This window comes from Tursiops truncatus, chromosome 6 (genome assembly GCF_011762595.2).
Source record: "Tursiops truncatus isolate mTurTru1 chromosome 6, mTurTru1.mat.Y, whole genome shotgun sequence".
Taxonomy (NCBI): domain Eukaryota; kingdom Metazoa; phylum Chordata; class Mammalia; order Artiodactyla; family Delphinidae; genus Tursiops; species Tursiops truncatus.
The window spans coordinates 109,385,624-109,411,120 of record NC_047039.1 but is presented as its reverse complement, the minus strand read 5'-3'; the positions used below and the strand labels follow the sequence as shown (position 1 = coordinate 109,411,120).

The window sequence follows — 25,497 nt, the reverse complement described above, 5'->3', positions numbered from 1 at the left end:
TTCTTAACCACTGGATGGCCAGGGAAGTCCCTTACCTGTCTTTTAGGGCACAGAATTTAACCATTTGACCTGTGTTATGATATCGCTATGATGTTTAATTTGTCAGTAAGCTATTATTTAGCTACTTAATTACTTGGTGCCAATTCTCAGCACTTTACTCCATATTCACTCATTTTATGTCCCAACCACTTTACCAGGTTGGTACTTTTTTTCCACACTGCCTCATTTTCGCTTTTCAGATCTCACGAGCATTATCTCGCTTGTGAAACCTAAACACAGATCCCTACGTACAAGAGAGTCTGAGAAATGTAGTTTTTAGCCTTCTAGTCTTTATGGTAAAGTAGAAACTTCGAAGGGGTGAAAAATGAATACTGAAAGTCAATAAGCAATATCAGAAGAAATTCACTATTCTCAAAGTATTTCAGTGACTCCCCAACCTACTCTAAAATTCCTTCGAATGGCCAATGTGGCCCTATGTTGTCTAGTCTAATGTGATCTTTCTGACTTCTCTTAATAGTCTTTTTCATAAACTTTTTTTATTGTAAAATATACATAATATAAAATTTGCCATTTTAGACACTTTTAAGTATACAGTTCAATGGCTTTAAGTGTGGTATTATTATTTTCACTTACAGATGAGGAAACTGTAACACAGAAGTTATGCAACTTCACACTGCTAGTGCAGTGAGGCGCCGAGACTGGAGTCTCATGCCGCATAGTCCACAAACCTTCCCCCTGTCCTGCAATAAAAAACTTTGCCTGGGCTTCCCTGGTGGCGCAGTGGTTGAGAGTCCGCCTGCCGATGCAGGGGACGCGGGTTCGTGCCCTGGTCCGGGAAGATCCCACGTGCCGCGGAGCGGCTGGGCCCGTGAGCCATGGCCGCTGAGCCTGCGCGTTTGGAGCCTGTGCTCCGCAGCGGGGGAGGCCACAACAGTGAGAGGCCCGCGTACCTCAAAAAAACAAAACAAAACAAAAACGGAAACACTTAGCCTGACCAACAGCGCTGTATGTTTTTAGTTTACTCATTTTAGTTTGTTTTTAAAGCATTACTATAGTGTATTCGTTATATTAGCATTTGCCCAAAAGAAATCTGTAACACAGAAATAGCTCAAAAGAATGAAATAAGATGCAGCTAGAAATAATTTACAACCACTCAAAAACAGAGCCAAACATGCGGGTTTTCTTTGAACTATCTATTCATGTTTATTTTTAAAACTTGAATAGCTTTTAGTTATTAAGAAAACTGACTATCCGTGTATAATTAATGAAAAGAAAACACTTGTGCCAGGATTATAGGTATCTAAACATTTAGCTGTCTCACATTCTTTGGCAACAGCTTAGGGAAAGCAGCCATGTACTAGAATTTTTTTTTTAAGCTTTTTTTTTTGCACCCGAGCTCAGGGACTTAAGTGCTCCTAATGGTATGATTGGAGGTTTAAGAAACAAGGCAAAAAAAAAGAAAGCAACCCTATATATGTAAAATCTCAGGTTACTGCAGGCTCTTCAAAAGTAACATTTTTAATAGCTTCATGAGAGCAGGGTACTTTTGTGTTCACAGTTGCATCCCTAGCTCTTGGCAGAGAGGCTGGCTCACATTATCCTGAAATCCAGGAAAATAAACGACATATGTGAACTAAACTGACTCTGATAATGGGCTTGAAGGAATTAAATAGCAGAAGAATTACAGTGATGGCTGAAGGAGTTTCCATTGACTCATTCATTCATTCCACAAATATTTAACAAGGGCCCCCAGGTGGTATGTGCCATGTTAGTCTTGACTGATGGTGCAAGATGTAGTGAGTCAGGCTCAGATGAGGTCGTGCTCAGTGAAAGAGGTAACTAGTGTTGGGATTACAGGTAAGAGTGCCTGGTGCACCTTCGGTAAACTGATTAGTATGAAGGTGGCAGCACTTGGCAGTAGATTTAGAAATTTAGAGGAAAAGACATTTGAAAGTGAACCCTGGATTTCTATTTAATGTTACATGATATGTCAGTAGAGATGTTTTTCCTTTTAGTAAAAGCATCAGACTTGAGTAAAATGGCAACATTTATGTTATTTTATCATGAATTACTACCTGGAAGGAAATGGTAATACAATAAAGTGAAGGTAAAAGTTACTTCCAGAATAGATACTTCCTGATGTTATTTCCTTGGGTGTCTTTAAAATAATAACTTGTTAACTAAATTAGCATTGTACTATATTGATAATCAGGAAAAATGCTCATTGGAGAAAATTTGGAACGCGCAGAGAAGTGGAAAATAGTCACAGTTCTAACCCCCTAGATAAACGTACATTTATATTTCTCTGTGTCAAAAATACATATCAAATTTTAAATCCAACATTTATACCAAATATGACACTCTAAGATATGATGAGCTTATGCAGAACAATAAGATAATTTCAAAATTTCTAACAGAGAAGTGAATAAGGATTAAGAAGAGAACCATTATAAGAGGAAATTCCAAATGCTAACGAACATGTCTAAAAAAGGTTAATTCCACGAATAATTAAAGAAATTCATAATAAAGCACTTTCCTTACCAAATAAGCAAAATGGGTTTTTTGGTTTTGTTTCTGTTCATTTGTTCTTTGTTTTACAAATGGTAATATTCAATAGTCTTGGATTTTTTAAAAGCTTTTTCTTTCTAAGTGTGAAGTCTTTTTTTGCAATCAATAATCAGTCCATACTTGGGTATTAAATGGTGCCCATCTTCTGAAGAACGTTTTATATTTTTTATGGGAAAAAAATAAGCACATCAATCAAGGGGAAATGTAATAGTTCAATACTTTATGTAATGTTTCTATTGACTTCATTTCTTTTCTTTCATAAATGTATCTTTATTTTTGATCTCCAGTTGGCAGAGGTTCAAGTGATCTTAAGTCCCTCTTATACTGAAGATTTCCCTATCAATCCAACTGTAAACTAGCAGTTAAATATTAATTGTGGTATATTACAAATGAATGTATGAAACTGTATAGATAGAATGACGTGTACAGAAATAGCAGTGAGATGAACATCCATGTGCATTTCACCCAGGGACAGAAATAGAACTTTACTCCACTCCAGAAGCCCCCTATGAGCCTGATCACATCTCCACCTTCATACTCTCCTGCCCTAATTGAGTACTATTCAAAATTTTGTATGAAACATATTATTTTGTTTTTCTTTGTAGTTTTTCGTCACTTATGAATATATCGATAAACAATACATGGTTTAGTTTTGTCTCTTTTTATATAGACTTTATATAAATGGAATCAGATGGACAGTTGGGTTGTTTGTATTTTGCTGCTGTGAATTATGCTGCTATAAACATTCCTTTGCATGTCCCTTGGTGCACATGAGCAAGAGTTTATTGTTTTGGTCCTAGACCTTAAGATACGTCTCCAGCAGAAGAATTGCTGGGTCATACAGGGGCAAATGCTCACCTTTACTAGGTAAACCAATCTGTGTGCCAAGGTCCCCAGCGGTATATGAGCATTCACCTAGCAACACATCCTTGTTAACGCTTGGTGTTTTCTGAGTTAAAATTTTGCCAGGCGGGTGGGTATAATTTTAATATGCATTTTCTTGATTACTTATAAAGCTAAATATCATTTCATTCTTAAAATTATTATGATTTTTGCCCCCTTTCCTATTGGGTTATTTCCTCTTTTTGAGAAATGATTTAGTTCTCATCACAAGAAAAACATCTTTTTGTAACTGTGTATGGTGACTGATGTTAAATAGACTTACTGTGGCAACCATTTCACAATATAAATATCAAATAATTATTTTGTACACGTGAAACTAATATAATGTTATATGTCAGTTATACCTCAGTTAAAAAAAGAAAATTGATTTGAAGGAGTTCCTTCTATATTCTAGATACTTACTAACCCTTTGTTGATCATGTGTTACAAATATCTTCTCCCAGTTTGTCCTGTATCGTTTCACTTTCCTCGTGGTATCTTTTCATGAACAGAAGTTTTTAGTTTAGTTTTGTTTTTTTTAATTTATTTATTTATTTGTGTCGTTATTTATTTATTTATTTTTGGCAGTGTTGGGTCTTCACTGCGGTGAGCGGGCTTTTCATTGCAGTGGCCTCTCTTTGTTGCGGAACACGGGCTCCAGGCACGCGGGCTTCAGCAGTCGTGGCTCGCGGGCTCTAGAGCGCAGGCTCAGTAGTTGTGGCGCACGGGCTCAGTTGCTCCGCGGCACGTGGATCTTCCCGGACCAGGGCTCGAACCCGTGTCCCCTGCATTGGCAGGCGGATTCTCAACCACTGCGCCACCAGGGAAGTCCCCTAGAAGTTTTTAGTTTCTGTACAGTCAGGTTTATCAATCTATTTTTCTTTACAGTGAATGCTTTTTTGTATCTTTTTAAAAAATCCTTTCCTACAAGGTCAGAAAAGCATTCTCCTATATTGTCTCCTGAGAATGTTATAGTCTTGCCCTTTCCATTTAGGTCTTTAATCTACCTGGAATTAGTTTGTGTATGTATTGTAAGAGATAGAGTTTTGATTTCATTTTTTTCAATAGATGTACAATTATCCCAGCACCTTTTATTTTATTTGAAGTTTTGAATTTTATTTTTTTATACAGCAGGTTCTTATTAGTTATCCATTTTATATATATCAGTGTATATATGTCAATTCCAATCTCCCAGTTCATCCCACCCCCACCCCCACCCCCCACCGCTTCCAGCACCTTTTATTGAACAGCTTGTTTTTTCCCCATTGGCCTTTGATGATGATGGTGATGATGGTGGTGGTGGTGATGTTGGTGATGATGATGCCAGTATTCACACTTACTGAGGCTTACCGTGTACCAAGCAGTGTTCTAAGCATGAGATAACTTATTGAAACCTTACAGTAACCCTACAAATAGATCCTGCTATTATGCCCATTTTTTTTAGACAAGAAGCAGAAACACAGAGAAGTTAAGTAACTTGCTCTGTGTGACATAGCTGATATGTCAAAGAGCCAGAGTTCAAACCAATTCATTCTAGCTCCAGACCCCAGGTCCTGCCATCAGGTTCTCTGTCTTTTCTATACGGCTACCTGTTTTCTATACAAAGTCTTTTTTGGCATGGGTCTGTTCCTGGCCTTTCTGTTCTTTGCATTCACCTATTTTTCTGTCCCTGGCCAATACCACACAGCCTCTTAATTAACTTCATAATAAGTCAATATCCGGTGTGGCTAGTACCCACCCCTGCCTTGTTCTTCAAGAGTGTTTTTGGCTATTGATTTAGCTTTTCAACTCCTTTTTTTAAAATTTATTTATTTTTTACCTTTGGCTGCATTGGGTCTTCGTTGCTGCACGTGGGCTTTCTCTAGTTGCGGGCAAGCGGGGTCTACTTTTTGTTGCGGTGCGCGGGCTTCTCACTGCAGTAGCTTCTCTTTGTTGTGGAACACAGGCTCTAGGCGCGCAGGCTTCAGTAGTTGTGGCACTTGGGCTCCGTAGTTGTGGCTTGTGGGCTCTAGAGCGCAGGCTCAGTAGTTGTGGCACACGGGCTTAGTAGCTCCGTGACATGTGGGATCTTCCCGGACCAGGGCTCGAACGCATGTCCCCTGCATTGGCAGGAGGATTCTTAACCACTGCGCCCCCAGGGAAGTCCCTCAACTCCTTTTAATCTTTGAATTATATTCTCCAAAAACTTGTTGAGATTTTAATTGAAACTGCGTTGGATCTATAGATAATTTGGGGGAGATTTGATACATTTACAGTATAGAACCTTCCAATCCATGAACATGGCTTGTATCTCTCCACTTATTCTGGTTTTCTTTAATGTCTCTTAAGAAAGTTTTATCATTTTCTCCATGACGATCTCACACATTTTCTATTAAGTTCATTTCTATCTACTTGCAACTTTTCATGCTATTGTAAATGAAATTGTTTCTAAAATTTCATGTTCCGTTTGTTGCTGGTTTATAGAAAAGCAATTGTGTCCTGTATGTTGATTTTATATCCAGCAATCATGTTAAACTCTTAATTCTAAAAAATTATCACTGGATTCTTTTGTCTATGCTACATAGTTAGTCATATAATCCGTGAATGACGTATTTCTTCCTTTCCAATCCTTGTACCTTTTATTTTTCCTATCTTGTCTTATTGAGCAACTTATTTCCCCAAATTACTTTCAACATCTATTGATATTATCCAAAACCTTTGGAGCCAGATGTGTTTGGAATTTCAGCTTTTTTAGAATTTAGAAAGGGGACTTCCTGTAACTAGGAGGAGGAAGCATCCCTGATGTGCTGGGAATGGCAGAAACGAGAGATGAAAAGCGTCTGGCTCTTTAATGAAATTACTGACCATCAACACCAATCCTGGAACATCCCTGCCTCTGGACTCTTTGTAATGTGAGATAGTACGTGTCCTTATCATCTAAGCCTCTTTGCTTTGTGTCTTTTGTTACTTTCAATCTAACCCACACCCCTTGTTTCTTTTCCAAAATTGCAAACATTCAACCATTTCTTACTGTGCGCTGACCATAGGCACTGGAATTCTGGTGGAAACACTAGAGTTGTAGTGGGGGTTAAAATAAAAAGGCAGTGGGAGCCTGGAAGTATGGGACTCCATCTAGATGTGGGATTAGAGAAAGCCTTTCAGAGGAAGTGATGTTTAAACTGAAACAAGAAGGATCAGTAAAAGGCAGCTGGGCAAATCGGGGAGGGTGCAGTTCCAAGCACCACAGGCAGCTATGACCAAGTCAAGTTAAGAAGGGGAGGAGTTTAATAGGGAGGATAGTCTTTCTCAGAAGCCACCTGTAGATATCCCATACGCCTCACTAGCCAGGGTGATGTCACATGTTCATGTCCTAGCTGCAAGGGAGATGGGAGAAGTGATCTTGTATCAGGAGAGCTGCTCGACCCACAGAACGGGGAGCAGGCAACTGCTTCGTTGCCAGCCAAGAGGGTCTGTTCCAAGGGATATCTTACAGAACCAGGGGCTGGAAGAACAGGCCAGGCCAGTCTCCCAAAGGACTTGAGTCAGCCAGTGGAAAGCTCGCCATACACCCATTTTGAATGCCCAGAGTAATGTTGTCTGGCATCTCTGCTTTATTCTCCGTCTCTGCAGACTCACGTTTTTTTCTCTAACTTCTCACAGGAACAATTTTCACCTCTTACCTCCAGCACCTATTTCCAGAGACTTTCTGATGGGTCCAAGCTAGCCTGTCATGTGGGTACTTTGGGTCAGATGCTGGGTTGTGGCAGCGGGACTGAGACTTGGTATCCCCTGTCTTGGAAAGGGACAGCCTGTATTTGCTTAACCTTCTTCACTTAAAATTGGAAGTGAGTAAATTGCTAAGTGTTTAGATAATCTTTTTCATCGACGTTAACTAAGTTTCAGGTGCCAGGGCTTAAAAAAATTTTTCCCTGTGATATTTCTATAATATTTTGCCCAATGCCCCACACACACCTGGAAATATTTTTATAGAGTTTAGAAATAAGTCAGACTTCTAAAATCTGGCTTTTCCTTTTCATTAAAAATTTACTTGCTCTTCATTAATTAATTTGCCTTCATTAGTCTTTGGACTGCCTTCAAAGTTCTTCCTGGTATTTAGAGTGTGGTTTCCTCCTCTTCCTCTCCTTCTTTTCTTCTGCCCTTGGGTTGGTCTTGAACATGCTTCCTGGAGGAGAGAATCACCCATGGAGGCCAGTGTGGGCTGTTTGAGAGGTACAGTGAGTTCTCCAGGGCTCAGAGGAATGCTGGACAGCTGGAGGAGGGGAAGGGAACTGAACTCTTGCACCTGCTGATGGAGCAGGCTCGGGAAAGGAACCAGTTCATATGTAGACAAACTTCAATGTTCCAAGCTGATGCACAGAAACCAGGAAATGAATGAGGAGATTCCGTGCCAGGTTGAAGCCAGACAGTAACGATTCTGGGTGTTTGTGTTACAGATGTTCATCTTACAGTCGTGAGTTGACTAAGCAAAGCCCCTCTTGTGTGCCGTCACAATGAGACAGAGCGTTTTTTCTTATAAAGAGCAAGACCTTGTTCTCTGACTAGTTTCTATCTTCAATTAGCATTGATTCAGCCCACTACTTACAAGCTAGACCCAGCTTTCTGAAACTAGTTTTTATAGCTTCATCATCCTTTTTTCTTTCTTTCTTTCTTCCTTCCTTTCTTTCTTTCTTTGAAGTATAGTTGATTTACAATGTTGTGTTTCAGGTGTACAGCAAAGTGAATCAGTTGTACGTGTACATATATCCACTCTTTTTTAGATTCTTTTCCCATATACATCATTATGGAGTACTGAGTAGAGTTCCCTGTGCTATACAGTAGGTCCTTGTTGTTTATCTACTTTATATACAGTAGTGTGTATCTGTTAATCCAGAACTCCCTACTTTATCCCTCCCCCCTGACCCCATCATCCTTAATTCTTTGCCTCCTCTGCTTAAGATATTTGATAATGCCTATCTGGAAAAATACTGTTAAAAATATCATTTACAAAGTTAGTGGGTTTGTTTGTTTGTTTGTTTTAATGAAAGAAAGTAAGCGCTCTTTGAAATATTTTTTCCTTGAAAATCTTATCCTTTGCAGTCTCTTTCACTCAGTCTGTTTGGGGCAGTTACAGATGTTTGTTTGTTGCTTTTACTGTATCCAAAGGAGCAGAGATGGGGGTGGAAAGTGACTAAGGTGTTCTAAGAACATTGAAATAGACCAGAAGCTCATTGTGGCTTCTTTTTTTTTTTTTTTTAATTTTACTTTATCGATTTTTGGCTGCGTTGGGTCTTCGTTGCTGTGCGCAGGCTTTCTCTAGTTGCAGCAAGCGGGGGCTACTCTTTGTTGCAGTGTGTGGGCTTCTCATTGCGGTGGCTTCTCTTGTTGTGGAGCACGGGCTCTAGGCACGCGGGCTTCAGTAGTTGTGGCACTCGGGCTCCGTAGTTGTGGCTCACGGACTCTAGAGCGCAGGCTCAGTAGTTGTGACACACGGGCTTAGTTGCTCCGCAGCATGTGGGATCTTCCTGGACCAGGGCTCAAACCCGTGTCCCCTGTATTGACAGGCAGATTCTTAACCACTGCGCCACCAGGGAAGTCCCCATTGTGGCTTCTTAAAGGAATACGTTCCATAGCAATTTCCCCTCCAAATCTCATCTGCTTGGACTCTGGGAGAGTCAAAATTCTGGTGCTTTTTCTCCATGTTATAGTTGTTACCTTCTCTTTTCATTTCAGGATGCAACGTAAAATCGCATCACGTTTGGCTGAGCGCACCCCACATTCATTAGCCCCAAGTCTTCTGCTTTCTGGGGCCTCTCATTTGTTGTACATCCAACATTAGCCTCTTTACTGCCCTTTTTACACAATATAATTATCGTTAGAAAAATTCCAAAATGCAGCTTTTCATGTTCTGTGCGCCTTTCCACATTCTTCATGTCGCTAACTTCATCCATATGCTGTTGCCTCAGACTTCAGCGAAAGTTGTTTTTTTTTTTGACTCATACATGTATTTTCATCTTGTGTTTGTATATGTCCTTACCTCTCATGTTTCCAATGCAATGGCTGGAAAGAACCATGAACATGGACTAATTCTTTAGTATTTTCATTTTCACAACAGAAAGAGTGTTCGATGGTGACTCGTTACAGCAAATATACCTGAATTTGTATACCCATTTTTATGACATGTTGTAGACTTGCTTTTTAAAGAGATTCTGAGTTCAGGAAAACCTTTCATTTTGCGTGCATTCCCTTCCTAATTAAAATCCATTGTACTAACTTGACTGTCCAGCCATGACCCTATGATATCAGAGCCCCTATTTTGTCAATTATGTCACAGGCTCTTGCTTGAGTAGGCATTTTCAACCCAAGGCGCACACCACACTAATTCACAGGACCCGTTTCAGAATCAGTAGATGTATTGTGTATATGGTTTGACAGAATCTGCCTCTACTTGTATTGCCAAAACACAAGGATTTCTGGCTGCTTGAAAGAAACACTCTAATGCGGCCTTTCACATTTTATCTACTTTGGTCAAACATTGAAGTCACTTTGGGTAATGGTTTTTCGTCACTTTTAAGGTTTGACAACTTTTATGTTGAACCTATATTTGGGGGTATTTCTGCTTTTAATGTAATGTATGAGGACAAGTCTTCTTTTGTCCATGAAAATGAATTGAAGTCTTTGTTAAACATTCAAGAAATAGAATTGCAGGTGCTATTTGGGATGACACATTTTTGTTTATTAAGTTTTTAAAAATTAATTAATTTGGCTGCGTCGGGTCTTAGTTGCAGCACATGGGATCTTCACTGCGGCGCACGGGCGTCTTGCTAGTTGTGGTGCGCGGGCTCAGTAGTTGCGGTGTGAGGGCTTAGTTGCCCTGCGGCATGTGGGAATCTTCATTCCCTGACCAGGGATCGGACCGTGTCCCCTTCATCGGAAGGTGGATTCTTAACCACTGGACCACCAGGGAGGTCCCTTGTTTATAAAGTTTTATAAAACTTTTTTTGTTCCTGTAGATGCAGTCACTTGACTATTCAGACTCAAATGGATTTTTTAAAACTTTTTTTTTTTTTTTTTTGGCGGTACGCGGGCCTCACTGTTGCGGCCTCTCCCGTTGTGGATCACAGGCTCCGGACGCGCAGGCTCAGCGGCCATGGCTCACGGGCCCAGCCGCTCCACGGCATGTGGGATCCTCCCGGCCTGGGGCACGAACCCGTGTCCCCTGCATCGGCAGGCGGACTCTCTACCACTGCGCCACGAGGGAAGCCCTTAAAACATTTTTTTTAAAATTTATTTGGTTGCACCGGGTCTTAGTTGCAGCACGTGGGCTCCTTAGTTGTGGCATGCGAACTCTTAGTTGCGGCATGCATATGGGATCTCGTTCCCTGACCAGGGATTGAACCTGAGGCCCCTGCATTGGGAGTGTGGAGTCTTACCCACTGACTGCACCACCAGGGACGTCCCTAAAAACACTTTAAATGGAGGTTTTGTTACATTTACTGAGGATAAATCTATGCCTTCTGACACTCTTATTTTTTAATTTTTATTTTATATTGAAGTATAGTTGATTAACAATGTTGTGTTAGTTTCAGGTGTACAGTAAAGTTATTCAGTTATACACATACCTGTATCTATTCTTTTTCAAATTCCTTCTGACACTCTTCCCTCAAAGAAAAGAGGAAGCCAACACCGGTAATTACATTCCAAGCGATTCTGTTGAAATGGAGCCATTTAAGGTCTGCCACTTTATAAAGTGCCCAAGTCCTTAGGGAGGTGGATTTTTACAGAATTAGAGTATCCTAACATGGTGGTTTGATAGCACAGATGGAAGTGCCCCAGTGATATGGTGGGGATAATTCCCTTCCCTGAGTAACTTGCTGCAGAGGGACGGATTTAAATGGAGAGCTACCCTCAGTATACCCTTCCTCTGAGTCTGAGCCATTTACACAGAGGTAACTTTAGCAACTTAGTTTCTTACTAGATTGGCTTTTTCCAGGGATTTTGAATGTATCTGTTTAGCATACTTTATTTATTTGGTTGTGCTGGGTCTTAGTTGCAGCAGGCGGGCTCCTTAGTTGTGGCAGGCGGGCTCTCAGTTGTGGCATGCATGTGGGATCTAGTTCCCTGACCAGGGATCGAACCCAGGCCCCCTGCATTGGGAGCACAGAGTATTAACCACTGTGCCACCAGGGAAGTCCCTAGAATACTTTTTGATTACAGGAAGTATTGTGTTAAAAATTGACCTACACTTTGGAGAAAACTTCCTTGTGGCTGATTTGGTCTCCTCATCTTAAAGTAAATAGCTTTTGTGCATGTAGTTCCTGTGTTAGTTCTTTTGCATCATTTGAAAAAAAAAAATCAGATTTCAGAAGTCTTCCTAAATAAGCAAGAATAATCATTGTATGCTGACCTACAGAGACCAGTCTCAACCCTGACTGATGGGTTTATATTGTAGATATATAGGAATGCAAAATTTGTTTGTATTCAGCTTCATGATTTTTTTAAAAAATAAATTTATTTATTATTTTATTTTGGCTTCATTGGGTCTTTGTTGCTGCGTGTGGGCTTTCTCTAGTTGCAGTGAGCAGGGGCTACTCTTCATTGTAGTGCAAGGGCTTCTCTTTGCGGTGGCTTCTCTTGTTGCTGAGCACGGACTCTAGGCGCATGGGCTTCAGTAGTTGTGGCACGCGGGCTCAGTAGTTGTGGTGCACGGGCTTAGTTGCTCCGTGGCATGTGGGATCTTCCTGGACCAGGGATCTAACCAGTGTCCCCTGCACTGGCAGGCGGATTCTTAACCACTGGGCCACCAGGGAGGTCCCAGCTTCATGATTTTTTAGAACCTGATGAAGATATAATGAGCCAAACAAATGCCAGAGTTCATGCTTATTTCGGTTCAATCTTCAGTGTATAAAGGAGCTTAGTCACAGTCTAGGACAGAAAACCACACCTGAAAAATAATACAGCAATTGTATGCTGATTAATACAATTGCAACTCATTTGTCTCTTCAGCTTACTCAGCCCCTTACAGCTGAAAGCTCCTGGCAGGAGCCTTTGGTTGGTTGGAATTCAGGGAGCAATGAGAATTCAAGAGGAGACTGTGGGGGAGGGGGGAGATTCTGGAAAGGTACCTGTCAGGTTGTAACCAGCTACTTGGACACATCCATTTGCAGTCCTTTTGGCAATTTTGGAGTTACTTGTTGCGTGTATATATAGTATGCTCTTATAAATTAAACATTTTCCATTAGCTCATACATTATCTGACTTTCTTCATCTTTGGCAATATGAAGCTTTCAAGTAGAAATTTTAGAGTATGTGTCATATGACAGTGGTTCCTAAAGTGTGGTTCCTGGACCTCTGGAGGTTCCAGAAACCCTCTCATGGAGTCCATGAGGTCAAACCTATTTTCATAATGATAGTTAAGACATTGTCTTTTTCACTGTGTTGGCATTTTTACTGATGGTGCAAAAGCAGTGGTGGGTAAGATGGCTGGTGCCTTAGCAGGAATCAGGGTGGTGGCTCCAACCTGCAGTAGAAGTTACTGAATTCTTCACCATTAGTTGTTTAAAAAAAAAAATCAGTTTTATTTTGAAATGTCCTTGATGAAACAGTAAAGATTATTAATTTTATTAAATCTCTACCTTTGAATATACATCATACATCTTTTTAATAGTGTGTGTGACAAGACAGACAGGAAGTATGCTGAAACCAAAATACTTAAGTGATTGTTTTGAGCTGATCTAGCTGCTTTTATCATAGGACACCGTTTTTACTTCAAAGAACGATCGACAGACAAACACTTGAGCATTTGTCAAACATTTTCTCAAAAATGAAGTGAGCCTGTCACCTCAAGGAAACAACTGACAACGTTTGTTGCCAACGATAAAATTCCAGCTGTTAAGTGGAAATTAGAATTTTGGAAAATGTGTACATGGCATTGTGAGCTTGACAGTTTCCAAATATTTAAAGACTCATCAGATAAGATAGGTAGTGAAATAAACATGGAATTTTAAAATATTTTATACGGAAATGTGTCAACACTTGGAAGATCTGCATATATCAGTGAAATAATATTTTCCAAATGACCAATGCATAATGCATTCACGCATAGGTGAAAGATCCATTCAAAGTGCAAGACAGACTAGTGCATTTTCTTGTAACCAGTATGAAAAATTCATTGCCATGGTTTCAGATTTCACATTGCAGCTAGCCTTTAAGAAACTACTATTTGTTAAGTTTGGGTGTGGTGTCAAATAAGAACATCTGCAATTACCTAGAAAAGGCATTGAAATACTCCTCCGTTTTCTAACTACATATCTGCGTGAAGTTGTATTTTTTTGATGTACTTCCACCAAAGTAAAGACTCATAACAGACTAAATGTAAAAGAATATGAGAATCCAGCTGTCTTCTATTAAACCAGACATTAAAGAGATTTACAGAAATGTAAAACAGTGCCATTCTTCTCATTTTCTTTTTGTTTTGTTTTGGAAAGTAAAGTTCCTAAAAATAAACAAAAAATTAAAAAAATATATATATGCTAGTTACATTAATATATAATGGATTTACTATTGTCTTTTTAAATGAATTGATAGGTATTTAAAACATCTTTTAGTTTTTAATTTCTGATAGAGTAAATATTGATAGCTATAAACCATGTAAACAAAAGCTCTTTGGGGTCCTCAACGATTCTTTTAAAATTTATTTATTTATTTATGGCTGCGTTGAGTCTTCGTTGCTGTGCGCGGTCTCTAGTTGCGGCGAGTGAGGGCTACTCTTTGTTGTGTTGCGCGGGCTTCTCATTGTGGTGGCTTTTCTTGTTGCGGAGCACGGGCTCTAGGCACGCGGGCTTCAGTAGTTGTGGCTTGTGGGCTCAGGAGTTGTAGCGCGTGGGCTCTAGAGCACAGGCTCAGTAGTTGTGGCACACAGGCTTAGTTGCTCCGCGGCATGTGGGATCTTCCCGGACCAGGGCTCGAACCTGTGTCCCCTGCATTGGCAGGTGAATTCTTAACCACTGCGCCACCAGGGAAGCCCTCCTCAATGATTTTTAAGAGGGCAAAGGAGTCTTCAAAAGTGTCATCATGTGACATTAAACAGGAAGGGATGCATTTCTCTCTCTCTTTCTCTCCCTCTCCATTCCTCCCTCCCTCCCTGTCTTTAATTGAGGTATAATTCACAGATAATGGATAGGACTCATTTTTGATAATGGTACCATCCCCGAAGTAGCAAAGGCTATTTTTAAAAACACCACTTAAAATATTTGCTTACAAAGGAGGCTTTTTAAGATTTGGAGGTTTTTTTCCATTAAGTTTTCCACATTTTAGTCAAGAATGTAAGTGGGTTGATGATTAGTTTTTCATCTGTTTTGAATTTTCTTGTAGCTGCTGTCAAGAAAGTCCATGTTGTGGCCATCCATGTGACAGCAGCAGTAGAGTCTGGCGTCATTGGAGATGTTTTAATGTAGCATAAAAAAGAACTATGCTATATTCACAAGCAAGTACTAGTTTATGTGTTACTGAGTCAGGTTTTTTATTATTAATATCTTCTATCTCACTTGGACCCTGTTATTTTAGTAAGTGCTTTATTATAGCTTGCAGAATGTTCTTGAATACAGATAACTTTATTGGAAACATATTGTTGGTTTGAGGCCTGTAATTTTTAAGGTGGACTCAATTCAAATGTAGATTTTTTTAAAAAAGTGTTTTGATCTCAAAAGCTGTTGCTTTATATTATACATATTAGGGCTAAAAAGAATTGCAAAGTAATATAATAAGGAAAAATATGAACTTAGGTTATTAGCAGGACAAGGGTGAAATCTAAGAGCAGACTATCTTAGTAAGTCTTCAAGGAAACACCTATAAACATCTATAGATGTTTATAACATCTATAAACATCTGTAACTGCTAAAAATAGTAAGGCTCTGGAGATAGGAAATTATACAGAGAGAGGGCTCTCAAATGGAGGGAAGTGTGTGAAAAGGAATTTTAAATAAATAAGGTCAATATGAAACCATATTAACAAAGGGTTACTGATTAGCAGAGAGCTTTAAAGAAGACTTGCTCTAATTAACTAGGAATGATTGTAATCATACTTGAACTGTTTGTATATTTGCTCTCTCAAGTAGTTTAAAGAGATCTACAGTCTTGTTTACGCTATAAATTTGCCTGACAACCCTTGACCTTATAGGTAACATAAATAAATAACATTCTTCAGCAGTGTTTCTTGAAATGAAATCTCAGAGTTTGTGGAATATGTTATTGAGGACCAAGAATCAATGAAAATCTTAAATGGTCTCTGATTTTTTATGATAATATTAGAAATTATTAGGTATAAAGGTAAACATTGTACAGTGATTACTTTCAATTAGAAAATATTCTTGTAAAAGAAAGCCTGAATTTCTTTTCTTTTTCTTTTTCTTTTTTTTTTTTTTTTGCGGTACGCGGGCCTCTCACTGTTGTGGCCTCTCCCGTCGTGGAGCAACAGGCTCCGGACGTGCAGGCTCAGCGGTCATGGCTCAGGGACCCAGCCGCTCTGCAGCATGTGGGATCTTCTCGGACGGGGGCACGAACCCGTGTCGCCTGCATCGGCAGGCAGACTCTCAACCACTGCGCCACCAGGGAAGCCCCTGAATTTCTTAAGTTGAGGTTTCTCAAACTGTTCTGTGGGCCTGGGCGGGAGTAAGGTTGAGGAAATTATTTTTCTTCAGAAGAGGGTTTCTCTTGTGTAGCTTGCAGGATCTTAGTTCCCCGACCAGGGATGGAACCCATGCCCCCTGCAGTGGAAGTGCAGAATCCTAAGCAGTGGACTGCCAGGGAATTCCCAGGGTTTCTCAAGTTTGAGAAAAAAAGTGTCTTGACTCTGCTACCCTCCTGCTCTAAGTCAAGTATATGGAACATTTTCTCATGTTACAGTTTGCACTGCTTTGAATGGAAAATAGAATCAAAGCACAATGATAGATTTAAAATTGAAGATGCTGGGTCTAAAAAATAAGCTGAAGGACGATGCCAAATGTATATTGTAAGATTGCACACGCCTGGGATAGGGTTACATGGTGGCTTTGTGTTTTTGTACTTGGCTTGGCATTTTTCCGTCTTACATGATCCTCACGACCGATTTCTCAAATTAGGCAGGGATTCTATCTTCATCTTGTAGGTGGATGACTAAAACCTTGAGATGTTCCATGGCCTTTCTCTGCGAAGTCCCAGAGCTGGGACTAGAACCTCATCCTCTGTTACTGTTACCTCTCATGAGCAGACTTTCACCTTTGCAACTTCTCTCTTCCCCAATGTTGTGCTAACACCCCACCTTCGTAGGTCCTTCTGGGCTCTCCTCCCTGGGTTTGGCCCTCTTTATGAATTCAGTGCAGAGCTGCAGCCGACTCTGGGGTTCTGATCCTTGGTTATTGTTTCAGATCTACCAGCTCCCTGGCCTCCGTCCTTGAGCCCTGAATACATCTGTGTTTCCAACTCTCTTCTGGACATGTCAGTCCCTGACTCCACATGTCACTTCACCCCAAACTGCTGCCCCTCCGCCTGTGTACTCACAGGAAACAGAACCAAGGAGTCGCCTTAGAATCCTCCCCTATCCTGCATATCCCTTCCAGCCTCCTCATCCAGTCACTAAGACTAGCTGATTCTTTGTTCATGGTCTATAAAATCCTCCCCTCTGCTCCCAGTTTCTCTGCTTAGGATATTGAACAGTCCCCTGACATCCAGCTCCTGGTGATGCTAAACATGTCTTAGGTGTGCCACTCCCTTTGCGAACCCTTCAGTGGCTCACTTGTGCCCACCAGAGAGTCTAGACACCTTAACTCGGCATTCAAGGCCCTGGGTGATCAGGCCCGGACCCTCTAGTCCCGTCACCCACCACCACTCATTCCCTTGTGCCCTACCCCCACCTTGAGCTCCAGCAGGACCGGTCCCCCTGATTCCTGGGCCTCTCCCTGCCTTTGCATTAGGGGTGGCTGGAATACCTACCCGCTCCCTTCCAGACTAGGAATCTTGAGGCAGCCTGTACATCGTGGCTATAATTCTCTTCTTTCTTGTTCCCCAGCCCCAGTCACCATTCCTGGCAAATAGTGTAGGCTTGATGCATGGTTGAATGTTGGAATGAAGTCCGCATGAGTCATTTGTTTGAAGAAAGCAAGTATTTTGTAACTCTTCTCCCTGCCATTTCCTTGCCTCAAATTTCAGTGAGCTTATCCTGAATGCTAACTCAGAGATAACAGTTAAGGTGCTAATAGTGTGACTGAGTTGACACGGGAGTGTGTTTCATCTCTCAGCTTTTGGTATCTGCAGAAGACACTTTGCTTTGCACTAGGACATTAAATACATCCAAACACCATGTTTCTAACAGGAATAGGGGACGTGAACAGAGGGGTCAGAGTTCAATATCTCAGGCAGTTTTCAAACCAAATTTGGTAATGTTGATTTAAAATTTGCTCAGCGAAAAAACACCCAAGTACAATCATGGAAAATGTTAGAACTGCTTTCTACGTACTGATTTATTGTTGAGAGAATTGTTCACTGAAGTTACGTTAATCACAGAGAAAGATTACAAGCTCTCCCTTTGTTTTTTATTAACAGGATCAATTTGACAACTTAGAAAAACACACACAGTGGGGAATTGATATTCTTGAGAAATACATCAAATTTGTAAAGGAAAGGACAGAGATTGAACTCAGCTATGCAAAGCAACTCAGGTAAGTTGATATTGAGAAAGGTTGTTGGTTAACTGCAGAATGGATATAAAGATAATTTATATCCTCATTTTATACTATAAATGTATAATCCTTTAAATATTTATTTTCCCTTTTCATGTAAGCTTATATTTCAGTAGAAGCAGTTGTTTTTTTTAATATTGAAAATTATTTTTTAGAGGACAGTAAACATAAAAACCAAGTTATTGCTTTTAGGCTCTGTTTCTTTTTTTTTAATTTTTAAATTTAATTTTATTTATTTTTTTATACAGTAGGTTCTTATTGGTCATCAATTTTATACACATCAGTGTATACATGTCAATCCCAGTCGCCCAATTCAGCACACCACCATCCCCACCCCCCCGTGGCTTTCCCCCCTTGGTGTCCATACATTTGTTCTCTACATCTGTGTCTCAACTTCTACCCTGCAGACCGGTTCATCTGTACCACTTTTCTAGGTTCCACATACATGCGTTAATATACGATATTTGTTTTTCTCTTTCTGACTTACTTCACTCTGTATGACAGTCTCTAGATCCATCCACGTCTCAACAAATGACTCAATTTCATTCCTTTTTATGGCTGAGTAATATTCCATTGTATGTATGTACCACAACTTCTTTATCCATTCGTCTGTCGATGGGCATTTAGGTTGCTTCCATGACCTGGCTATTGTAAATAGTGCTGCAATGAACATTGGGGTGCATGTGTCTTTTTGAATTATGGTTTTCTCAGGGCATATGCCCAGTAGTGGGATTGCTGGATCATATGGTAATTCTATTTTTATTTTTTTAAGGAACCTCCGTACTATTCTCCATAGTGGCTGTATCAATTTACATTCCCACCAACAGTGCAAGAAGGTTCCCTTTTCTCCACACCCTCTCCAGCATTTGTTGTTTGTAGATTTTCTGATGATGCCCATTCTAACTGGTGTGAGGTGATACCTCATTGTAGTTTTGATTTGCATTTCTCTAGTAATTAGTGATGTTGAGCAGCTTTTCATGTGCTTCTTGGCCATCTCTATGTCTTCTTTGGAGAAATGTCTGTTTAGGTCTTCTGCCCATTTTTGGATTGGGTTGTTTGTTTTTTTAATATTGAGCTGCATGAGCTGCTTATATATTTCGGAGATTAATCCTTTGTCCGTTGATTCATTTGCAAATATTTTCTCCCATTCTGAGGGTTGTCTTTGCATCTTGTTTATGGTTTCCTTTGCTGTGCAAAAGCTTTTAAGTTTCATTAGGTCTCATTGTTTATTTTTGTTTTTATTTCCATTATTCTAAGAGGTGAATCAAAAAAGATCTTGCTGTGATTTATGTCAAAGAGTGTTCCTCCTATGTTTTCCTGTAAGAGTTTTATAGTGTCTGGTCTTACATTTAGGTCTCAAATCCATTTTGAGTTTATCTTTGTGTATGGTGTTAGGGAGTGTTCTAATTTCATTCTTTTACATGTAGCTGTCCAGTTTTCCCAGCACCACTTATTGAAGAGACTGTCTTGTCTCCATTGTATATCCTTGCCTCCTTTGTCATAGATTAGTTGACCACAGGTGCGTGGGTTTATCTCTGGGCTTTCTATCTTGTTCCATTGATCTATATTTCTGTTTTTGTGCCAGTACCATATTGTCTTGATTACTGTAGCTTTGTAGTATAGTCTGAAGTCAGGGAGTCTGATTCCTCCAGTTCTGTTTTTTTCCCTCAAGACTGTTTTGGCTATTCGGAATCTTTTGTGTCTCCATACAAGTTTTAAGATTTTTTGTTCTAGTTCCATAAAAAATGCCATTGGTAATTTGATAGGGATTGAATTGAATCTGTAGATTGCTTTGGGTAGTATAGTCATTTTCACAATATTGATTCTTCCAAGCCAAGAACATGGTATATCTCTCCATCTGTTAGTATCATCTTTAATTTCTTTCATCAGTGTCTTACAGTTTTCTGCATACAGGTCTTTTGTCTCCCTAAGTAGGTTTATTCCTAGGTATTTTATTCTTTTTGTTGCAGTGGTAAACGGGAGTGTTTCCTTAATTTCTCTTGCAGATTTTTCATCATTAGTGGATAGGAATGCAAGAGATTTCTGTGCATTAATTTTGTATCCTGCAACTTTACCAAATTCATTGATTAGCTCTAGTAGTTTTCTGGTAGCATCTTTAGGATTCTCTATGTATGGTATCATGTCATCTGCAAACAGTGACAGTTTTACTTCTTATTTTCCAATTTGTATTCCTTTTATTTCTTTTTCTTCTCTGATTGCCGTGGCTAGGACTTCCAAAGCTATGTTGAGTAAGAGTGGTAAGAGTGGACATTCTTGTCTCCTTCCTGATCTTAGAGGAAATGCTTTCAGTTTTTCACCATTGAGAATGATGTTTGCTGTGGGTTCGTCGTATATGGCCTTTATTATGTTGAGGTAGGTTCCCTCTATGCCCACTTTCTTGAGAGTTTCTATCATAAATGGGTGTTGAGTTTTGTCAGAAGCTTTTTCTTCATCTATTGAGATGATTATATCGTTTTTCTCCTTCAATTTGTTAATATGGTTTATCACATTGATTGATTTGCCTATATTGAAGAATCCTTGCATCCTTGGGATAAGTCCCACTTGATCATGGTGTATGATCCTTTTAATGTGTTGTTGGATTCTGTTTGCTAGTATTTTGTTGAGGATTTTTGCATCTATATTCATAAGTGATATTGGTCTGTAATTTTCTTGTTTTGTAGTATCTTTGTCTGGTTTTGGTATCAGGGTGATGGTGACCTCATAGAATGAGTTTGGGAGTGTTCTTCCTCTGCAATTTTTTGGAAGAGCTTGAGAAGGATAGCTGTTAGCTCTTCTCTAAATGTTTGATAGAATTCACTTGTGAAGCCATCTGGTCCTGGACTTTTGTTTGTTGGGAGATTTTTAATGACAGTCTCAATTTCAGTGCTTGTGATAGGTCTGTTTATATTTTCTATTTCTTCCTGGTTCAGTCTCGGAAGGTTGTGCATTTCTAAGAATTTGTCCATTTCTTCCAGGTTGTCCGTTTTGTTGGCATAGAGTTGCTTGTAGTAGTCTCTTATAATCCTTTGTATTTCTGCAGTGTCTGTTGTAACTTCTCCTTTTTCATTTCTAATTGTATTGATTTGAGTCCTCTCCCTCTTTTTCTTGATGAGTCTGGCTAATGGTTTATCAATTTTGTTTATCTTCTCAAAGAACCAGTTTTTAGTTTTATTGATCTTTGCTGTTGTTTTCTTTGTTTCTATTTCATTTATTTCTTCTCTGATCTTTATGATTTCTTTCCTTCTGCTAACTTTGGGTTTTGTTTGTTCTTCTTTCTCTAGTTCCTTTAGTGCAAGGTTAGATTGTTTATTTGAGATTTTTCTTGTTTCTTGAGGTAGGCTTGTATAGCTATAAACTTCCCTCTTAGAACTGCTTTTGCTGCATCCCACAGGTTTTGGATCATCATGTTTTCATTGTCATTTGTCTCTAGGTATTTTTTGATATCCTCTTTGATTTCTTCAATGATCTCTTGGTTATTTAGTAACGTATTGTTTAGCCTCCATGTGTTTGTGTTTTTTATGTTTTTTTCCCTACAATTCATTTCTAATCTCATAGCATTGTGATCAGAAAAGATGCTTGATATGATTTCAATTTTCTTAAATTTACCGAGGCTTGATTTGTGACCCAAGATGTGATCTATCCTGGAGAATGTTCCATGTGCACTTGAGAAGAAAGTGTAATCTGCTGGTTTTGGATGGAATGTCCTATAAATATCAATTAAATCTATCTGGTCTGTTGTGTCATTTAAAGCTTCTGTTTCCCTATTTATTTTCATTTTGGATGATCTGTCCATTGGTGTAAGTGAGGTGTTAAAGTCCCCCACTATTATTGTGTTTCTGTCGATTTCCTCTTTTATAGCTGTTAGCAGTTGCCTTATGTATTGAGGTGCTCCTATGTTGGGTGCATATATATTTATAATTGTTATATCTTCTTCTTGGATTGATCCCTTGATCATTATGTAGTGTCCTTCCTTGTCTCTTGTAATATTCTTTATTTTAAAGTCTATTTTATCTGATACGAGTATTGCTACTCCAGCTTTCTTTTGATTTCCATTTGCATGGAATACCTTTTTCCATCCCCTCACTTTCAGTCTGTATGTGTCCCTAGGTCTGAAGTGGGTCTGTTGTAGACAGCATATATATGGGTCTTGTTTTTGTATCCATTCAGCAAGCCAGTGTCTTTTGGCTGGAGCATTTAATCCATTCACATTTGAGGTAATTATCGATATGTATGTTCCTATGACCATTTTCTTAATTGTTTTGGGTTTGTTTTTATAGGTCCTTTTCTTCTCTTGTGTTTCCCACTTAGAGAAGTTCCTTTAGCATTTGTTGTAGAGCTGGTTTGGTGGTGCTGAATTCTCTTAGCTTTTGCTTGTCTGTAAAGCTTTTGATTTCTCCTTTGAATCTGAATGAGATCCTTGCTGGGTAGAGTAATCTTGGTTGTAGGTTCTTCCCTTTCATCACTTGAAGTATATCATGCCACTCCCTTCTGGCTTGTAGAGTTTCTGCTGAGAAATCAGCTGTTAACCTTATGGGAGTTCCCTTGTATGTTATTTGTCGTTTTTCCCTTGCTGCTTTCAATAATTTTTCTTTGTCTTTAATTTTTTCCAATTTGATTACTCTGTGTCTCGGCGTGTTTCTCCTTGGGTTTATCCTGTATGGGACTCGCTGTGTTTCCTGGACTTGGGTGGCTATTTCCTTTCCCATGTTAGGGAAGTTTTAGACTATAATCTCTTCAAATATTTTCTCTGGTCCTTTCTCTCTCTCTTCTTCTGGGACCCCTGTAATGCGAATGTTGTTGCGTTTAATGTTGTCCCAGAGGTCTCTTAGGCTGTCTTCATTTCTTTTCATTCTATTTTCTTTATTCTGTTCTGCAGCAGTGAATTCCACCATTCTGTCTTCCAGGTCACTTCTCCGTTCTTCTGCCTCAGTTATTCTGCTATTGATTCCTTCTAGTGTAGTTTTCATTTCAGTTATTGTATTGTTCATCTCTGTTTGTTCTTTAATTCTTCTAGGTCTTTGTTATACATTTCTTTTTTTGTTGTTGTTGTTATACATTTCTTGCATCTTCTCGATCTTTACCTCCATTCTTTTTCCGAGGTCCTGGATCATCTTCACTATCATTATTCTGAATTCTTTTTCTGGAGGGTTGCCTATCTCCACTTCATTTAGTTGTTTTTCTGAGGTTTTATCTTGTTCCTTCATCTGGTACATAGCCCTCTGCCTTTTCATCTTGTCTGTCTTTCTGTGAATGTGGTTTTTATTCCACAGGCTGCAGGATGTAGTTCTTCTTGCTTCTGCTGTCTGCCCTCTAGGCTCTGTTTCTTAAAAGGATTCTGCTGAATTTTGGAGCACCATTTTTTTTTTCCCCAGAAAACTGTTTTGAAATATAATATATATACAGAAAAGTGCACAGATCATAAATGTAAAGCCCCGGAAATTTTCAGAGTGAATACCACTATGTGACCAGCACCCAGGTCAAGAAACAGGGAATTCCCAGCCTCAGAGGCCCCCCATCGCCCCAGCCCTTTCTGGTTCATCCCCCTCGCCCGCATGGTTGACCACTTTCCTGATCTCTGACAGCTTGGATTAGTCATGCTTATTTTTGAACCTTATGTAGATGTAATCATTTATTATACACTGTTTGTATTTGGCTTCCTTTGTTCCTCATTATGTCTATGAGATTCATTTGTGTTGTTGCATGTGGTGGTGCTTTTCTTTTGATTGGTGTTTAGTATTTTGGTATATGGGTGTATCACCGTTTGTCCAGTCTACTGTCACTAGGCTATTGCTTGTTTCCAATTTGGGGATATAAAGTATATACCCAGGAGTGGACTTCCTGGGTCATAGGCTTTGTGTATGTTTAGCTTTAGTAGATGGAGTCAAACAATTTTCCAGACACTTTGTCTGATTCACGATCCCTCCAGCAGCACGTGAGAGGTCCTGTGGAGACCCTTCTTATAACAATTTAACAATGATGAAATTATCCAAGAAAGTTGTGTTTTTATGTAAAATGTTTAAAAGTGGCTGGTAAGCTTGAACTTGAAGTGGCAAAATCTTTAATGATTTCCTTTTTTTTAATTTATTTGTGTATTTATTCATTTTTGGCTGCATTGGGTCTTCGTTGCAGTGCGTGGGCTTCTCATTGTAGTGTCTTCTCTTGTTGAGGAACACAGGCTATAGGCACACGGGCTCTAGAGTGCAGTTGCTCTGAGGCATGTGGGATCTGCCCGGACCAGGGCTCGAACCTGTGTCCCCTGCATTGGCAGGTGGATTCTTAACCACTGTACCACCAGGGAAGTCCCTTTAATGATTTCTTGTTTGGCTGGTTTGCACAGATTGTGAAAGGTCTAGATGACTTTTGGTTTAGAAATATTTCATTTTAATCCAAAGAGTATCTGGATAAGGTGTATGTCATGTATCTTTGAAAGAACGTGACTTCTCAGAGGGCTGTTGTTGTTTGTAAATAAGCACCTAAGTGGTAGCACATGTGGTATACTTTTATGGATAAGTTTTGTTTCCACTGAGTAAATAAAATGTAAAACAGATTGCTCAATGAAATAATTTTTATAAATAATTTATTTAATGTATTTAATAATAAATAAATTTATTTAAGAATAATTTAATAATAAATTATTCTTAAATTTACTTAATAAGAATTTAATAAGTAAATTTATTTTTATAAATAAATTTTATTCCAGATGAATTTCTGGCGCCCTGTATGTGTATCAGCCTCATTAGCGCTTTAAGGCTTTTAAAACTGAAAGTGTGAATGGAGAATGAGCTGCTTTGTGTTGATTACTGAGACTGTTGCGCTGTCATAAAATGTTGTCTCTCATGTGGAAATGGGTTACCTAACAGCTTTAGGCGAAGTAAGGTCTCATCTAATGGATTTCCCTACATTTGTTGTATTCTTTTTCTCTTAGCCTATTCTCTTCTTTCCTGGTGCCTTATCCACTGTCTTGTTTTGCTTTGGAGGTTTGTCATGGGATGTCATTAAGTCAGTTCTCAGCAAATTTCTCCATCAGTTCTATGTCATGAAGGGAAAGTGCTTTCTTTTTCCCTCTGGGAAGCACCTGGCTCCCTGCCCTTTCTCATCCCCCTCTGTGAGGGAAGTGCTGATTTAGGTAACAAAATTGGAGGCTATTGGAAAAGACTCCAAATCCCAATAATAGGTTTGGGATAACATTTAATAGCTCTCCATCGACCGTTTCACCCTGTTCTGGATCATGTTTCATGACTTGAAATAGAGTAGCGTCTATAGAGAAATAGACTTGAAATAGAGTATTACTGCTATGATGGTAATCTCTTAGGAAGTCCTTTTCCTGAGATTTAAATGTTAACATTTGTTTCATCAC

At 39.3% G+C, this 25,497-nt stretch overlaps 1 protein-coding gene across 17 annotated transcripts in view; it reads left to right on the top strand.

The window, feature by feature from the left end:
• FNBP1 (formin binding protein 1) overlaps window positions 1-25,497 on the top strand; it is a 139,738-nt gene that overhangs the window by 24,979 nt on the left and 89,262 nt on the right. For 16 of the 17 annotated variants that reach the window (XM_019920177.3, XM_073806717.1, XM_073806718.1 and 13 more), the window contains exon 2: window positions 18,004-18,119. The exons of the other annotated variant lie outside the window; for it this stretch is intronic. In XM_019920177.3, coding sequence (XP_019775736.1) covers window positions 18,004-18,119 — 116 coding nt within the window. The remainder of the gene's footprint in view (window positions 1-18,003; window positions 18,120-25,497) is intronic. 17 annotated transcript variants of the gene reach the window in all.